The 15,289-nt window shown below is 42.2% G+C and overlaps 1 protein-coding gene across 3 annotated transcripts in view; it reads left to right on the top strand.

Moving 5' to 3' along the window:
- The window catches only part of plekhh3 (pleckstrin homology, MyTH4 and FERM domain containing H3), a 52,733-nt gene that overhangs the window by 18,084 nt on the left and 19,360 nt on the right, over nt 1-15,289 (top strand). For all 3 annotated transcript variants that reach the window (XM_053852793.1, XM_053852795.1, XM_053852792.1), the window contains 2 exons: nt 1,766-1,821; nt 10,968-11,062. In XM_053852793.1, coding sequence (XP_053708768.1) covers nt 1,766-1,821; nt 10,968-11,062 — 151 coding nt within the window. The remainder of the gene's footprint in view (nt 1-1,765; nt 1,822-10,967; nt 11,063-15,289) is intronic.

The raw sequence follows: 15,289 nt of genomic DNA, 5'->3' as shown, positions 1-15,289 counted from the left end.
GTTTTTTAGCAATACAAGGCAGAAAAAAATGTACAATGGTTTCACTGAAAAATACATTTTTGATCTGTCCCAATGTCGAATCCTTTCCTAGATGTCAGACATGGATATACAGTAGCAACAAAGAGAACAGTCCAGCTGCGCGGGTTTATGTCACCCCCAATTGGGGGGTGTCCATAGTGCTCAACTGACCAATTGCGCATAGTTTAGCAAATGGGTTTTATTTCCAATTTACCGAAGAAAACCAAGTGGTCATTCGATCAGAGGGTAATTGGTATCATCCAACCTAGCGTTTAAGCCTCGCCCAACGTAACCTAGATGTTGAAACCAGGATTGGGGATGTAACTGTATTGTGGATCCCCTTTTTGTGGCTGATATTTGCAAGAAATGCTTATTCATGGTTACTGCAATGTTGTCTACAATGGTTGTAAGCCATTTTGAAAAGAGACATGGTTGATATGAGAGTGTAAAACACGATGGTCACTTCCTGAGCAGCTTGTTCGGTGGAGTCGTGGAAGTCACACTCATTCATTGGATGAATGTGTGTTCTGCACAGTCTACTGCTTATTATACAGAATATTACTTTCTCCCCAGCAACTGGCCCAGTGGGTTTCATCAAGCCTCAGACTGACTATACAGTATTTTGTGTGGACTTTTTGACTGGTTGCCTTTAAGGAACCGGGGTTAATTCGGTGTTATTATAAAACCTCTTACCAAGTTGAACAGTAATCTGATCGTCATTTAAAGCATCACCATTTGCCATATAACAGCTGAATTACTTTCAGGATTTTAAATGCACGCTTTGTGTTTTCTCAATATTTCGGAGCTAACCAGGAGAGCAGAGGACTGTTTTTGCAGGAGGGAAGGCTATACTTAGGCTAGTAGTGCAGCATGGTCTGTGAACTGTGAGGGGCCCCAAGCTGACATGGATTGGGTTTCAGGTAGACCAATGGTCCTGGGGCAGCCACAGGTCCAGACTCAAGGCTGCGGTTCCAAGAGGAAAGCCAGGCCATTGGACCTACAGTGTTGCCCTGCACACTGCTGGGGGATGAGTCCAAATTATACACAAGCGAGCTCTGATCTCTAATGGGATTCTCTGAGGTCAGGATGGGATCCTGGCTGCAGAAACGGTGAAAGGGGAACGTCCCTTCCGATCTCCTGCCTACCAGGGGCAGTCCTGTAATGAAGTGCTCATTGTTAAATCCATGAAATCTAATTTTATGTGTCTGGCTGCGAGTGGAAGCCTTGTTTGTCGTCGGAGGAAGCACTTACCCCAATTTCCATAAAACGTCCAGTGGGAGACGGTCTTGTTTTCCAAGAAGCTGAGGTGAAATTTTCGCTCGCATTTGCACCATAATCGACAAGTCAGCAACTTGGTGCGTTGAGCACCTTTTGAAAAATGAAGCATTTCAGTGCAACACTAAAGAACTTGTTTGAAAATTGACCTCATTGAAGGCTGTTTGGATGCATGCAGCCTTCCTACAAAAGAGTCCTCTGTTCTCTACTGCTATATTAATGGACGTGTCCTGCATGCAATATTTCTCAACACTGGATCTCCTCTTGCAACTGAAAGCCAAGCAGTGTGAGAACAGAGTGGCTTTCTGATGATCCTGCCAGAAGTGGCCACATGGCCTTCTATAATTTAACCGCAGAAGACAAACCGTTAAGGGACCGCGGCTACCTGCGGAGGACTTCCAACAACAGGCTGGTGTTTGTTTAGCGCTGTCATTTATTTACACTTTCCTCTCTCTCTCTCTTGTGTTGACAGAGTCCAGCTGAGGTGACGGTGTGTCAACCAACTCGTACAGCCAATGGAACTAATGGGTAAGAAGTTAAGAAAGTGCCTCGATTGATTTCAAGCAATGCATATGTTTGGGGGGGGTCATAGTCAAGACTGGGAGCAGTTGTCTGTCCAGAGTTGACACCCTGTTTCCTCAGCAGGAAGCCCTAAATATATTGTTAGTGCCTGCCCAACTCGCAGTGTCATCTCACTGGTTCACATGAAATGTTATTTCCTCCTGGTAATTTCGCCGAATATGATCCAAAGTTGCAGATTCTCAAACATTTGGCAACCATATTTTGTTTACCGCTGTAATCTCGCGGTACGTTGTGACACTCGCAGCATGGAAGGAAACCTCAGATAAGTTCCAAACTTTAAATAATCTTTCACAAAACTAACTCACTGCTTTCTAATTGGAGGAATATTTGTCTCTCAGATGCTTGTTTATTTGTTGTTTATCAAGTTATTTTGGTACAAATAGATGTTTGCAGCATTGTTTTTTACCAAGGAAGTTGTTAGTTGTCAGTCGTTGACATGGTGTGTAAGAAGGGGGTGGGGTAAGGGGCGGGGTTATGGGTTGGGGCGGGGATTTTGGACGCCCCCTTTCAAAATCTTAGCTAAAAGCCTGGTGATGCATAATCTGGGAAACCTCGTCAAATATTTCAGCAGTACGTTACTGGTTTTTGGAAAGGTGCGTCCATTATGATGTTTTCACTGTGATATTTAGATTTTGCGTTCTACTACAGTGGTCAAAAGAACAATGCTAACAGGGTGTCCACTAGGATTTGTTCGTGAAAAACTAGCCTAAAAACGTCATGTTGAAGTCCACCTCCGTGAGGTGTTATGTGTTTTCCGGTTGTTACATTGTAATGATCACATTAGATTTCATCTTTAAAAGGAGAACATTTAAGCCGTGGTGGTGTTTAAATGTAGCGGAAACCCTGGCTAATTTGAAATGACTTTATGCCACTTACTGAAGTGTTCCCAGAGAAAATGAAAGCTATACTGCTCACGTACATTTCAGATACATGCTGAAACAAAACTAACTGACTTGCCTATGGCCCTAGCTTGAATTCCACACTGCTATTAACGGAACGGCTCACTGCTCTTTCATATTTATTGTCTCTTTTATGAGTCATATTGGTTTCACAGCAAATGTTCTGTAGCTTGTGGTTGCGATTAACTTCCTTTTCACCAGTATCATTTCATATTACCGCAAATTTTTGCTGGCTGTAAATGCAGCTAAATCGCCCTTGAAGTAATAATATCGTCTCTGTATTTGTGCTTTCCTCACAGAATGGTCAAGGTCCTGACCTTCCAGCTTGAACTCTCGTGTTGCTGTCCGTGACAAAAAGAAAATACTGGCAGCACCACACTATAAACAATCTGGGTTTTTGATGTTTTAAAACCGAGTATTTTGCCTCAAACTTTATCTGCGCTGAGGTTTTCCTTTAACCAGCCTTTAATATTCCGACAGCGTCATTATGTGGATGTTGACGAAATCCCCCGCTGCTTCTCACGAACGCTAAAATTCAAATGGCTGCGGTTGACAAGAGTGGGCCAGTGACAATAAAAAAGTGATTCATGGTTGGCTGTCCTGTGATCTCAGACACTGATGTGGCCAGACTCTGCTGTCTATCGCTGCCATCACACACACTCATATACACAGACTCACAAACCCCCTCATCCACAATCACTACTGTACATCTGCCGACTGGCAGGCGATGAGTCACAAAGCTTGTGTGGCTATCGAGCACATCAAATGACCAGACAACAATATCGCTCAAGAATGCAGTGATCGCATCAGCTTTTTCTTTTGCGACGAAAAGAGACGGAGAAGGAGAGTTGGTGAAGTGGAAGGAGTGAGTCAATGCTGAACTCGCTGCAGCACACCCTCCAGAGGTGTGGCTCTTTGTGTAAGCCAGTGTGTCCAAGGCTCCCGAAGTGGAAGTGGCCCGAGGAGGTATGGCATAATTAACTGCGAGTTTTTAGGGAGTGTGTTAAGTGCCTGGCTGTAATCACCACACTGAGAGCAGAGATTAGAGAGCAGGGTGCGTGGTCATTACCTGCCTGATAACAGGTCACGCCTTGACGTTGGGCTCTATTGAGAAAGGAACAAGCAAAGGTCACGACACAATTGTAAATGCCTCCCAGTCTGTTGAGCCACACGGGAAAGTAGGTCTGCTTTAAATGTCATCGGAATATAGATGAATGGGGTGGGAGACTACGCCCCATTTGGGACCACAGTCATTCAGTCCGATCTATTTCTCAGTTGGAATATAAAATGACGAAGAACCACTAACAAATAGTTAATTAAATAGATACTATTGAATGAGAAAATGAAAGAAAAAAAAGACAAACCAGACAATCACTTTTTCACTTTAGTAAGTAAATAAAAAAACTCTAAATATAGCTTCATTTTCAAAGCTTCAGGAGACACGCAGGTGTTCATACATGATTTTAATAACCTTAAAGGACATATCACAATGTACTAGTAGATCACAGGGGCAAATTATTAAACATAAAAGTTGAGGGAAAAAGTGTTGCTGTGAATTGTATTCGAAAAAGGTCTGTGGTGTGGTTATTTTAAAAGTAGCTTTGGCCCCCTACTCTGTAATTTGTAGCCCACAAAACTATTGAAAAACTTTAGCTCTTAAAATAGGTTATTGCGTTGTAATAAAAGTCCCTGGTGTGTTGAATCTGTCAGTCACAGAAAAGAGTTTAGTCCCCTGGAATACATGTCTATATGTTTCGGAGGCCTCAGACTGTTCGACATTCTTGCAGTGGGTGAGTTGGACGGTTGACGTCAGGTCTCTCTGATTCCAAAGCAGAATAACAATAAAGAATATGACTCATTCTGCTAGAGTACAGATGGACTCGTAGCATGATGTAGAGAGCTAATAAAAGCGTTGCCCAATTTTTGTACCTCGGACTGGAAAAACTAAACTGTATCAAGTTTATCAAGTTTTCTTCAGGGGGAACCTGTATATTTACTGATTTTAATCTACTGTCATTTAGCATGAAACTATAGTGTGTTTGACTGGACCAAATCCAGCATCAATTTTCTCGTCAAATGAGCATTCAAATATAATTATACTGTATATATGGCAGGGTGTCAGCGCTACTGTTATCAAGAACGAGCAAAACCGGTCTGTCTGCATTTCTAGACGTGTGCATCCATTGTGCTAGTGTGAAAACTGAGGAACAAGGTGTAATTTCATGGTTTATTAGTGAGAAAAATATATATAATCTGACGTGGCGGTGACGCTATTGTGAAGTTCTATGTCATCGGAACTGTTTTATTATCCTAAAGTTTGATGTGAAACTCAAATTAATGGCGATCAATAAAGTTGATTCTTTTCAAGGGTGGATTAGTAAGTTATTTTTAGGCACCCTGGATGACATTCACAGACAGGCAGAGTCTTGAAGTTGTTGTGTTAGCGTAAATAGACTTGTTTGCACAATGGCCCCTCAGCGGCAGATGGTTTAGTCAAGGTGTTGGTGATGGACGTATCTGTGCAGGCAGACGGGACAGGATTCCCTCTGTGTGCGTTCAGCACAAAGTTGCAAAGCAGCTTGCCGCCTCCCGCTGAGCTCACACTTGGATCTGTCTGACATCATCAGCATTTCTCTGAAACCCACCCACCCCTCACACCCCACCATCCTGAAGCTCAGGTTCCTTTGAAAAAAAGAGGAGACAATGTGTACCGGGGGGGAAGTGGACTTTTTTTTTTTCTTCTACGTACGGTTTGTTCTTTCCTGTCAGCCAATATCTTCAGCATTTCTGATTGACATTGTCTGGAGCTGGACTGGCTGAAAAGAGCCAGTGTTGAGGAATGTGTTTCCGAGAAAAGGAGTGTGTGTATGCATGAAGCATATGGGTATTTGCGTGAAGACGTGGGCCCCTAGTAATTGCACGTCTCAGTGTCTGTCTGCCTGTCTGTCATGGATCGGACCATCAAGCTGTCACTGTACGTCATCATACCTAAATTTTCACCCCTTACTCGAGAGAATTATTCCAGAATAATTACCTTTAGAAGTTTTTTTTTCTTTTCCTGATGGCCTACACACAGCCAAACCTCTCCTTCACTCTCAAAACACGACTCCCCCCACCCCTCTGCTTTGCTTAGTCCAGAGTTTCTTGGCTGTAGTCTTAAGTAAACAGCGTATTTTTAGAAGGGAGGTCATATAGGCCCAGTCTTAATCACCACATTCCCATTTTCCCACCAGCCCAGATTCAGTCAGAGGCCCATGAAGTTCAGCTCACGAGCACTGGGGGAGGAGGTGGGGGCGGGGGGTGAAATGTAACACAGAGATGGATGGTTACTTTCTAGTCACTTGTTTAGTGTCCTCTCATTTCCCCTTTATTTTTTAGTTAGCCTAGTGCCACTGAATATGGTTTGCCTGGTTATGTGACCTAGTTCTTTTTTGCTTTTATGAGAGTTGGAAGTAGGAAACCCCCTTATCCTGGTGGCTGTCTGGCTGTCAGTCGCGGGGCCTCTACTCCGGTAAATGCCATAGTATTTTGTGTAATGAGGGTCATGCTACTGTATATTTTCTCAACGGGACAAGGACTCACTTTGTATGCTGTTTCCACTGCGGTCACTGCGTCCCGAGACCAAGGACACGACATCTCAAACTTCAATTAACGTCTCCGCCCTCCGACGAGACCCGAGCATGAAATCAATTACCCATCGCTGTGGCGGCTTTAACCCACTTTCCACTCAAGCTACCTCCAACCCTCTTGACTTCCTGTGGGTCTTATGTTGTCTGTGTTTGACAGCCGACGTGTGAAATTGACACGCAAAGGGCATCGGGGATTGATGATTGTTGAGGAGGTTGTTGCGAAGCACCAGTCGGTACTACGCTCACTTATTTCTCTGGTTTCTCTTGACAAAGGGGAAGTGAGTGAAGCAGCACTGCGTGTGACACAAAAGGTTTTTGTGTAGTGGGAATCATCGTCTTCCTCTTTTTAGATTCATTCCCTCATTCTATATTGCATTACTTCCCTTTGTGAAATATGAGAGGGGACACATTGTCTCTTCAAGATCTGTGTATTTTTCTGTGGCGAACCTGAATCCAGCTTCAGTGTAGCCAACACTCCATGTCGTGCAGTAAGTCCACCTGCGGTATTACGCTTTGATATCATTAAGTAATGCAGTTAGACATGTCTACTTAGTCAAGATTATCTGATGGAGTCCAGACAGCGCAATACAAAGGGGAATTGATGAGATTAAAGTGACTTTGACGGAGGTATGATAGTTGGCGCCAGGAAACCTGAACTCTTCCGGTCAGTTGTGTTTAGTCAGTGGCACAGGTTAGTGTTGGGTCAAAGTCTACGGATGTGCCTCAAAACCATGAAAAAGATAGAAGACCCGAACAAGTTGCGCCTCGGTGAGATATTAGCATTGAACTCAGGTTATACATTTAACAAAAAAGGGTCTAAAGATTGGCTGCAACAGTCAGATATTGATGATTTTATGACTAAAGTATGACATTTATTGTCATTAAGTTGGTAAACTCTGCTTTTGGTTTCTTAAAATGTCACTAAATACAGATATTTTGAGATTACAGTCAATAAAAGAGCAATAACTGAGCAGTCATCTTCTGTCGAATGGCTTTGCAGCACCTTGTTGAATCTGCTGATGTTTGTAGGCTTGGATATGACTTGATGTGCCTGAGGGCTATGAAATACAGCTGGCCCACATTCGTGTTTCCCAATAATTGTTATATCAGTCCAACCCCGACGGTAGTGTCGATAGTTGTCCGTCTCTTTGTGGGGTACATTGGACTCACAACCTGTCACCCAAAGAGGTGGAGGATTTGATACTGCAATGAAACAACACAGACTCTTATTTATGCTCTAACATTAACAACTTGACGGAGAGTCTAAGCGACCCTGTCTAGCATCTTCTAAATAATGTTTAATAATATGACAAACATATGGCCATCAACATGCCGGGGTCCACTAAAGCGTGCTCTCTCCACTCGCTGTAATCCCCATGTCAAATTGTTTCCTGTACTCCACAGGAAGTTTCTCACTGAAGGCCCCACTGTTATGGCCTCTGCCACGGCTTCTGGGAATGCGGGGGCAGCAGAACGTCGGCGGGGGGAGGAGGCAGCGTAGGAAGGGGGGAGGTTTGGGCAAAGATGCTGGACAGCTGTGGAGACTCAAAACATTCACTTGAAACAACAAGAAGCTTTTTTTTTTTTGCTCCAAGTTTGGTTTGAGAAGATAAACTATGGAAAATTGAACCTAACCTGCGTTCGACAGAAGATGTGCATCATTGGTTTACTGCATTCAGCAAGACGATCAAAAGATGCCAGGAAGTAGACTTTGGGAAGTAAAATCAAGCAGTGATTTCTAAATACTATCCCATGGTAGTAATTACAAACTAAGGAAGCAGCCATGATACTGAAGCAGAAGTCAAGGACACAATCATAGAAAAAACAGCATGTTTTCATTTACTTTTTTTAAAATCAGAATATAAGTAAACCTTTGACTTGAAGTTATGTTCGAGCATCAATTCTCGGAGCATTTTGGGAAATGCAGCATGAGAACAATATAGCTTTTTACTAGCCAAGTATTAAGAGTCAATATGAAGTTAGTACTTTAAAAGCATAGGCCAGTTTCTGGCTCTATAAAGCTGGTTTCTTGCCAAAATATTGTGATGATATTTCATAGAAAATGTCAGTCAGGAAAGACTGAGGCAACCTCACAATGGTTAAAGCTTTTTGTCTTCAAACGTTTTGTATTACCAAGGGTGACTTTGCAGATTAATCTTGAAACTTTTCCAAACATTATCACATTGTGCGGCAAAAGAAAAGCTGCTGGCGTTGGAAGTCTGTTTGCCTTTCTTCTTTCATCAAAGGGTATTTTTGGATACAATGACTAGTCAGTCTGGAAAGAAGGTCATGTCAGTTCAAGTAACTCTTTAGTCTATGTGCCAGAGATATAACTAAATATGCATTAAACCAGGTACTTTTCCACTGTTTTTTTAGTGTCTGCACCAAAATCATAGCATTTACTTGGCAATAACCAAATCTATATTTTGTTCATGACACTATCAAGATGTCCGAATTAGCCTTACATAGCGTGCAAACATCGCCCCGATAAACACTGTGACACTATGTCTGAGTCTATATTCTCTAAGCCGTCTTCAGTTTGGCTGCCTATAAGAAAGCCTGTCTGCATGCGAGTCAGTTATGTAGCAGGGGTCAGTAACAAGTTGCTATAAGAGCTGTCCTCTAATTTCTGTGTTTATTTTAACACATTTCAATCGGAGACCGTGAGACGTCCCTGGAGGCTGCTGATGCAAGTTCCAGACCGTCCTTATGTCTTCATATGCAGAAAATAAATGTCCCCATATAGTGTTTCATTGGTTTGTGTGCTTGTAGCAACACTAACTGTCTGTGTGAGTTTAATCGCTGAGAGTCCTCTCAAGTTCTTTCAAAACATTTTAACAGCGTCCAAGCTGATTTACCAAAAAGTGGTGTCTGCTGACTGTTGCCAGACTTTTTTTTAATCCATATTTTTATGCAACTGTCAGCATCCAGAATGGGATGGGGCAAAGCTGTGGGATCCCTTGTGGCACAACAAAACTAAACCAGCCGTAATTGTTTTGGTAACAGTGTAAGTCATTGAGGAAGGCAATGGTGGTCTTTTGCTTACCAGAAGTCCTGCCCCAGGTTCTCAGCAAAGCCTGTTTAATAGGTTCTTATTCACTTGTCAGTGGCAGTACGAAGGGCGGCAGATGCCACTTTGTTTGTTTGAACCAAAAAATGAGAAAAATATTCAAGCTTCAGCTTGGATCAAAATGTGATACTTGATACTGTATTAATATTTTTGCAGAAATATCCAAAATATAGTGTATATATATATATATATATATATATATATATATATATGTGGCTCTTGTCAACAAATATTACATTGCTGAACTTACAGTATCGCGATATGTCACAATGTATCATATTATCACTCCTGTATCGGGATACGTATCGTATTGCAAGATAACTGCCAATAGTATAGACAGACATGAATCAATGCTCTGGGACCATTGGTGCAACAAACTTTTCATACCAAATTTTCATTGTCACGACAGCACTGAAAACTATCAAACCATCTAACACCTAACTGGTGTTTATGATAATTTACATACATTTTTCCATTTTCTAGTGGCTATTTACGACACTATAATCACGTGAGTCAGTGTGTTCGCTACTTGTTAAGATAGTCTGTGACTAGTCGTAGTCCTCAGATGCAGCCCTAGTTATGTAATTCCTGCCGTATAATTCTGTTCCATGTGGAGATGGAGATTGTGAGCAGAACCTTTATCTGAACTGGGCTGAGTCTCAGAATGGAAGGTTGCGGAAATGGTGTAAGCAGAGATGAAGGAGATAAGGTTATTTTTGGACTCATTGATCCCTGCATGACTTGAGAAAGGACCTTCTGGTATTGTCAGATCAATAACAACATATATCAGCTCACAAATGTTTAGGCAACCGGAGGCCAAATATCCCCAGGAGAGAAAGATTCATTTCCTGAGCACTGATCCCCGGAGGAAGGGGGACAGGAAGGAAGACGGGGGGGTTTTCAGATTAAACCATACGTACTAGAAGGAAGAAGATAAGATGAATCCGTTATTATGTAAATAGATGAGGCGATGCAATCTCCTGATAGACGTTCCTGAGAAACAATAGGCATGTGTAGGACAAGGCATCACTGGAGAGCAGGTTTGCTGATGCCCAGATGTTTTGGATTTATTACTCAAGAACCACGACCTCTTGAACCGTCTCCCCCTGACCACTGCGAGCTGGGGAGTCGCTTCGGCGTCGCTGTGTCACGTTTATTTTCAGTCACTCACTGGTCTGGGCAGCCAGAGCGATAAAAGAGAGACGAGCTGTCCGCGGTGGCGTGGTATGCATCTGTGTGTGTGCTTGCGTGCTGCTGGGGAGAGTTGAGAGAATGTTGAGGGGCAGATATTCAGGGAACTTCTTCCCCTGTCCCCCCCAGTGCGTGACCCTCTCTCAAGAGTATTAGAGCGGCTTGTTGTTGGCACGACGCTACTAAGGGGGTGATGAGGAGGGTCGCAGCCAACTGTGTGTCTGTGGGCCTATTAGCTGGGAGGGAGTCATATAGGAGGTGACTTGATAGATATTTACATTCTCGATCTGCTCCTCGCCACAGGCACAGTGTCCCAGACGTCTCAGAGGAGATGAAGAGCCTCATCATAGAGAAAGATAAGATGGGCCTGGAGGAAGAGCCGGAGACGGTGGTCAAAGGTGAGTCAGGCAGCAACCATTCTGTGATTTTGTGTTGTATAGTACTTTACTTGTTCCTCTGACTGTCACTGCAGTATTATGGTGGTAGGATCTGACTTTGCCGTGAGCTCTAGGAGCAGCCTGCTTCAAAATATATGACAAGATAGTCAGCACGAGTCACACTTGGCAAAACATATGGACAAAAACCGAGAGGAAACACTTCGTATGCTCAGACAAACCTTGTGTTGACTCAAAACCCAACACTGTTGGGCGAAAAATGTCTTATTTACAGGCTAACACTCTACTTTAAACTCTCATCTACAATCCATCATTAGTCCATAATGCAATTATAAGGCTTTATAGAAGATTTATGGCAATTTATAATCATGTTTATGAAGTAATTTTGTTGTAAACATGCAGGAACCCACAAGCCTAACCTGTCTTTAAATCACACTGTGTTATGTAATTGCAAATATCACAATTCTCTCACATTTTGCATCTTATAATGCTTAAGAAACATTGTTATAAGTTGTTGTGCATGATTGTAAACAATCATAACACCATGGATCAAGCCTCATAAATGCATTATGAAGTCATTTGAATGTACTAATAATAAATTATAGATGCAACCTTAATATACTGTGAAGTGCAAACATTGACAGTCAGTATGTTGTTGCTGAGAGTGAATTTTCAGTGACCATTCCTGGGTAAAATTGGCATAACAAAGTGCTATACATATATGGCTAGAGTTGAAAGTGTTTTGTCATTCAAACAGTGTTGTTTTTACTGAAATAAACATCATTAAATCAGGCTATTATGGTTCAAAATGCATCACTACAGTCACCCAACTTGTGTCTGTTTTATCAATAACATGACTGCGTCCATCCAGCTTCCTGCTTGACTCGCTCGGTGCCGCCTGTCTCATATGTTTCATCACCCTAATTGTCCTGTAATAAGCACTGTCGAAATTCAGTGCTGAGCTGTCGCCCTGCAGCCAACTCTGCTCTGACCACATGTGGCCCACAGCTGCTCCCGCTCACTCCTCACTGTGTGTGTGTGTGTGTTCATGTCAGGATAGCTACTGGCATCGCCAGCGCTTGTCATATGTGTCTGCTGCTTTTGAGGAATGATCTCATAATATATTTCAGGATGACACTTTCTTTTCTCATTTCTGGGGCTGCGCAGAGCGTTTTGGAACAAGGCAGTCAGAATGCCTAATTCTGATGCCAGTTACCATGCAACTTTGCGGAGTGTCACTCACACACCGCCGTCCTATTCTTAGTAGTGGAATGACTTTCTCAGAATTAGAAGGCATTCCTTGCCACTTACTGGATTCCCTTGTCTGTTTGTGTGTCGAGAGCTTAAAGGAAAAAGATGGTTGCAAATAAAGGAGAATAATAAGAGCATTTTATTATTGCCAGCGGAATTACTTTATGTATAATGCAATAAAGAGTTGCAAAGAAACTCCACAAATATATAGCTTTGTTGGCAGCTGTTCACAAGCTTATCTATTGTGTTGAAGGCACTATGATTCCATATCTGGCTGCTGTCGGATCATCACTTATCGCTGTAACCGAGGCTTGATATTCCATCCGTCTGCAGATGCAGATTCATAGCACTTTGTTGCTGACACGTTTACAGAGCTCGAGCTTTGCATTTGTGGCGCTGCCATTATATTTAACTGTGACTGTATTTGTCATTGAATCCTCTCCTTCACACTGCCATTGTGCTGCTCGACATAAACAGACCGGAATAGATGGTGCAGATGGAGATGGCCAAAACTGTTGGTCCACTTCATACCTCTAACATTGCCCTCCATAAAAATGTGGGTGTAAAATAGGAACGATCCATGGCATCACTGGATTAGCCACTGTCATTTTGTTTGTGATGACATCTTTGCAAAAAAGTATCCCCACTGTTTACCATGGTCAAATGAAAGTGGGTTAATTCAGGGCTCACGTTCTGGTTTGACATGCTGAAGTGACCAGATGACTTCTCACTTGGCTAATTCAGTTATTGCTTTTCTCCCAAATGAGGACTAGGGGGCGGAGCTGAAATTTGCAGTCACTACCCCTATATGTTTCTGAAATGAGGGAGGAAACCAGAGTGCAATGACATGCAAACTTTGCTCAGAAAGGACCCAGTTTCTTTCTCACTCAAGCCGGAATCAAACCTAGACTCTGTAGCTTTGAGGCACTAACCACAAAACCACCATGCTCAGCAGATTGTGTTATATCCCTGAAGAAGCCACCCACATTCGGTAACCCCTCTGTTTGAGGGCTTTCACAACAGTTTCTCATGAGAATCATGGCCGAACTTAAATGTGTGGGTCTTCCTCGGCTCCGCTCCGACTTGGATGCTACGTAACCCTCTGACAAGCCAGTAGGATGACATGAACTCCACTCATCAAATCTCCAAGTTTGTCCAGATGCCACGTGAGTGTCTGTTAATAAACAAAAGCAAGGGCTCCAGTTTCTACAATGTTATGGAAAATGGAATAAATGAGAGTGTCTCCGTCATCACATAACAATCTAGTAAATCAACCCATGTGTCACTAGGGTCTTTCCCCATGCTTCTATGTCTGGAATAGCAGCCAGTAGCGTTCATTTCAACAAATAAAATAAAGTTGGAATACTTTTTTACCAAAGCAAAAAACAAAAATTTTTTTTTTGGCTGTGTGAATCTGAGTCCCGAGCCACCGAAGATAAAGTCTGATTGTAAAACATGTGGACTAGTGAGGGAGAGCAGTGTTGACACTGGTCTATTGACATAGATTTGTTGATTTACAGTTAAAATGAGCTGCACGAGGCCCTTCTTTTTATGCTCCAATAAACTCTTGTTGACTCTGTCTGGGTCTGTTTTACCCTAAAGGGAAAATTGTTGGTTGCAATGTAAAGCTCTGTGCCGCATGGGACACGATGTCAACAAATGATAATGTTAAGTAAATGTCTAATGAAATTATGTTTGTGAAGCAATGAGTGGGAACATTTACACATGTATATCCTCTTTGTGCTCTGTTTAACATTTTGCATGACACTAGCATTTTAACTTCTGAAGCGTTATGTATCTGTTTAGCGGGTTTCTGTCATGGAATCATGCTGTCCTTTTCTTGGTCCTCTTTATTGTTCTGGCTGTTGGCTAAACCAGGAGACAACAAAACTGGTTCGTGTCATTCAGGTCTGCTGGTGCTGGAAGGTGGCATCACAATGTTCTCAAGGCCCAGGGGCCGAATCCAGCTGACTGTTTTATATGGCACATACGAGGCTCAAATATTTGGCCCAAAACAGAGTGCTTGTCGACAATGTAGTGTTCATCGTTCGAGAGTTTGAAAAGAAAAGATGTCAACAATTATACAGAAACTTCTGTATTCAGATTAGATGATGCTGAATGAAGGAATTTAGAGACAAAAAAATCCTTTAGATTATACATTTGTGGTAAAACAGTTGTGTGTAACAAATTATGTGTTTTGACAACAAACAATTGCGAAATTTGTCCTTGTTTTTGTTTCCTGTTTATGGAGTGACGGTTGTGGACTGCTGAATAACTTGAACTCTATTGAGGTTGGTTTGGCCGTGGGACGTCGAGTATAAGTGAAAATGACGTGAGGTTTTTGTCCTTGACAAGAACAGCTCTCCGCCTTGGCTCAGCAGCTGATGTTGATGGTATTGGGCAATAAGAATACAAGGTTCTAACTTATCCAGTGCAAATAGGCAATTGGTATACGTGTGTATACATTTGTGGATGTGAATTGAAGTGTTTATAAAGCCAGTATCCCAACCAAACTGAAGTTGGACATATGCTTTACTTGTGCTTTTTTATTTGACATTGATATCAGGACATACCATGCATACAAAGCAACATCACACATTCATGATAGCTGAGGACTCCACAGTGCAATTCACCCATTTGCAGTAGTTTCCCTCACATATTTTCTTTTGTGTGAACCAGCCATTAATATTACCGTTTCCCTTGGGAAAATGAACCCAATCCAGATGGTTTTAATGACCTCATGAGTGATTGACTTCAGCATACATTACATGAAAAACAATTTTTTTTAATACTTGTAATACCAGTAGTTATTATTGGTACACATGCTCACCCAACTGGAGGATTTTGGCAAAGCCTCTCAAGCTTGTTTAGCTAATTCAGCAATGAAATGGCTGATGAATAAATAACTTTTCTGACTCTCAAAGTTGGAAATGATGGCAAGGAAGAACTGAGATATTTGTTGAAAGTGGTTTGTAACAC

Source organism: Synchiropus splendidus, chromosome 19, assembly GCF_027744825.2.
Source record: "Synchiropus splendidus isolate RoL2022-P1 chromosome 19, RoL_Sspl_1.0, whole genome shotgun sequence".
NCBI lineage: Eukaryota > Metazoa > Chordata > Actinopteri > Syngnathiformes > Callionymidae > Synchiropus > Synchiropus splendidus.
This window is presented reverse-complemented; position numbering and strand designations above follow the sequence as displayed.